At 44.2% G+C, this 2,634-nt stretch overlaps 1 protein-coding gene across 1 annotated transcript; it reads left to right on the top strand.

Annotated features, from left to right (window-relative positions):
- Positions 1–305: 305 nt before the first annotated feature.
- On the top strand, positions 306–1,038 carry LOC108802873 (zona pellucida sperm-binding protein 4-like; the record flags this gene model as incomplete). The annotated part of the gene is made up of 4 exons (XM_018574726.1): positions 306–476; positions 550–628; positions 769–876; positions 953–1,038. Coding segments are annotated over exons 1-4 (444 nt in total), but the record flags the coding sequence as incomplete, so codon positions are not given.
- Positions 1,039–2,634: the final 1,596 nt, after the last annotated feature.

Genomic DNA, 2,634 nt, shown 5'->3' with positions numbered 1-2,634 from the left:
ATTATAACTAGAAATGAAAACTTGCAGAGTGAGTGATGTAACTTCTCTATGTAATGCAGATCTTGGCTATGAAGCTTACTATGCTGAAGATGAGTATCCTCTGGTCAGAGTGCTCAGGGAACCGGTCTACCTGGAGGTCCGCATCATCCGTAGAACAGACCCAAACCTAGTCCTAGTCTTAAATGACTGCTGGGCCACCAACTCTGCTGATCCTACACTCCTTCCTCAATGGCCCATCTTGTATGAAAGGTGAATGATCTGTAGCTAGTAATCTAGTATACATTTTGGTGCCGATCACAACTCTAATGTCTCTTGTTGGTTTCAGTTGCCCTTTTTCTGGAGACAACTATGTGAGCAGCCTGATTCCTGTTGGAGCTCCTTCACCAGCTATACCTCTACCCAACTACTACAAGCGCTTCCTTGTCAACACCTTCACATTTGTAGACGCCAACACCCAGCTTGCCCTTGGAGGCCTGGTAAACCTAATACAACCTCTCGCTTTTTATGCCGGTAGTATGCTGTATTGTAACTGTATAAACTTGTCTGCAGGTCTACTTTCACTGCAGTGCTTCCGTATGTGTGCCATCTAACATGGACAGCTGTGTGGTCTCTTGTGGTGGAAGGAGAAGTGAGTATTGTATAAGGTCTCAGACTGACTGGTGGTGTGACTTGTGGGGGTTTCATGCCTGTTCCTTACATAAGGGACCATTGTTGGCTTGATTTAGGAAAATCAAATATGGAAACTAAGCCTAAAATTGCTATTTTTAGGGAGAATGGCTGAAGAGCAGGAGCTGCTGTCTCTGAAGAACACGGTGACATCTGAAGGACCTGTTGCATTTGTTCCTGTGGATGATGAAGAAATGCTAAAACTGGAAGGTAATGTCTTCATGATGTTGGATTTGTTTGGTCTCCAGTTGTGATTCCAGACTTGTAACATTTCTCATTGTCTTAGGTGCTGATCCCTCGCAGTACTCCACTCTGGACCTGGCTAGAGCGCTAGCAACTGCTGGAGTTATTGGCTTGGTGGCTGTCACTGTTGTAGGCCTGTGGCTCCATCGCAGGAGACAAACTTCTAACATGAAAAATACAAATGCTTAAATAAGATTCTTAAATAAAAACATTTTCTACATTTTGTGTCTCACTTTTATTAATGAAATGGCTGTAAAATATCATTTTTGTGGCTTAACGGGAGAGTAGCTAAATCTGCAGAAAAATTTAATCTGTTCAGCAACATATGATGGGGGTCAAACGTGGTCGCTATAGGCAGCTGTTAACCTTCCTCTTGTATAGTTGCAGCCCAGTCAATCATGTAATGGAGCCCTGATGACTAAATTTGCTCTCCAGCCAAAACTAAAAATCTGATGGTCCTCATAATGCAGTTGGAACACTCACTAATGTCCCTGTGCCCAGTAAATGGGAAAGGTTGTCACTGTCCAGTTGTGATGGTCAATCGCCATATTAAAAAAGGGTTTTACAGGAGTGAGGAACATCTCCACTAGGCACCTGGCTGTGGGTTGGACAAAACATTCTGGCTGGGGGGGGCCTGGACTAGTCTCCAATGTATGGATCCAACTGAGGCCAACTAGTGAGTGAAGTGTTTAAAATATACACAAATCTTATTGTGGGGGTATATTGTACATGACTAAGGTCTGTAGTCAGGTCACTTTATAGTCACTCGTGGCTTATTCCTTCTACATACACGGTTGCCTGTGATTGACTACTGAATGGAAGAATCTCTTTTGCTGCAGGGTACCACATTTGTATTTGGTGGTTAGTGTAGACTTAGAAAAGTGGTGGCCCAGCACATGAGGTTCCTTCTACTTCCACAGCCCTCTTCTGTTGATCTCTGTAGGCCCAAAAAAAGGAAGGCATAGTCAACTGACAGGGTTGTGAAGAAGGCACATGTGCAGGGACTCTAGGGCCATATCCTATTTTGGTGCACAGTCCTGTACAGGGTGAAGCTCGGCCTATTTCTGCAAAATAAATGTTACTGGGAGCTTATTTTACAGGACAGAAGAACAATGGGGGGGACGGGGGGGGGGGGGGGACTTTCTTATTGACTTTCTTAGCTCAGTGATGCCCCAGTTCTGGGGAGATGAGCAGTGTACTTCTCTAAAGTATGTTCAGTCACTAGGCTGTGTTGGCTGAGCAGGAACAGGTCCTCACATGTATTTCAGCGAATTGGGGTAAATTTACTTAATTTGGCTGTTTTTTAGACTTGTAGAGAAGAGAAACAGTATTTGTCACTCCCTGGTAAAAGTTAATGGCTTTGAAGTCTTCTGTGGATTGGGAAGATGAGCTGAAAGTGATCAACTGGCTAATGTTAAGCTTTACTAACTGCATTTGGTTTCTTGTCTCGGCTGAACATCAGATATTTACTGGGACATGTACCAATGCAAATAAAGGCCATGGGGGTCCCCTTCAAAATCCATAGCAGACCTTTTATCCATTGGGCAGTACACATTGTTTTAAACAAATCCTGTGTACAGTTAATTTTCATGCTGTAGTGCCCCCTCTAACACCCCTGGGACTGTTCATGGCATGAAATGGACCCAGGACATAGCCTACTGGCAAGTGCTGGAACACTCATTCCAGCACCCAACAGCAACTCTATGGGAACACTGTCCGGTGGAG

Source organism: Nanorana parkeri, unplaced genomic scaffold, assembly GCF_000935625.1.
Source record: "Nanorana parkeri isolate BGI_ZX_2015 unplaced genomic scaffold, ASM93562v1 scaffold3192, whole genome shotgun sequence".
Lineage (NCBI taxonomy): Eukaryota > Metazoa > Chordata > Amphibia > Anura > Dicroglossidae > Nanorana > Nanorana parkeri.
Note: the sequence above shows the minus strand (reverse complement) of the source record. Positions and strands in the feature narration are given on the sequence as shown.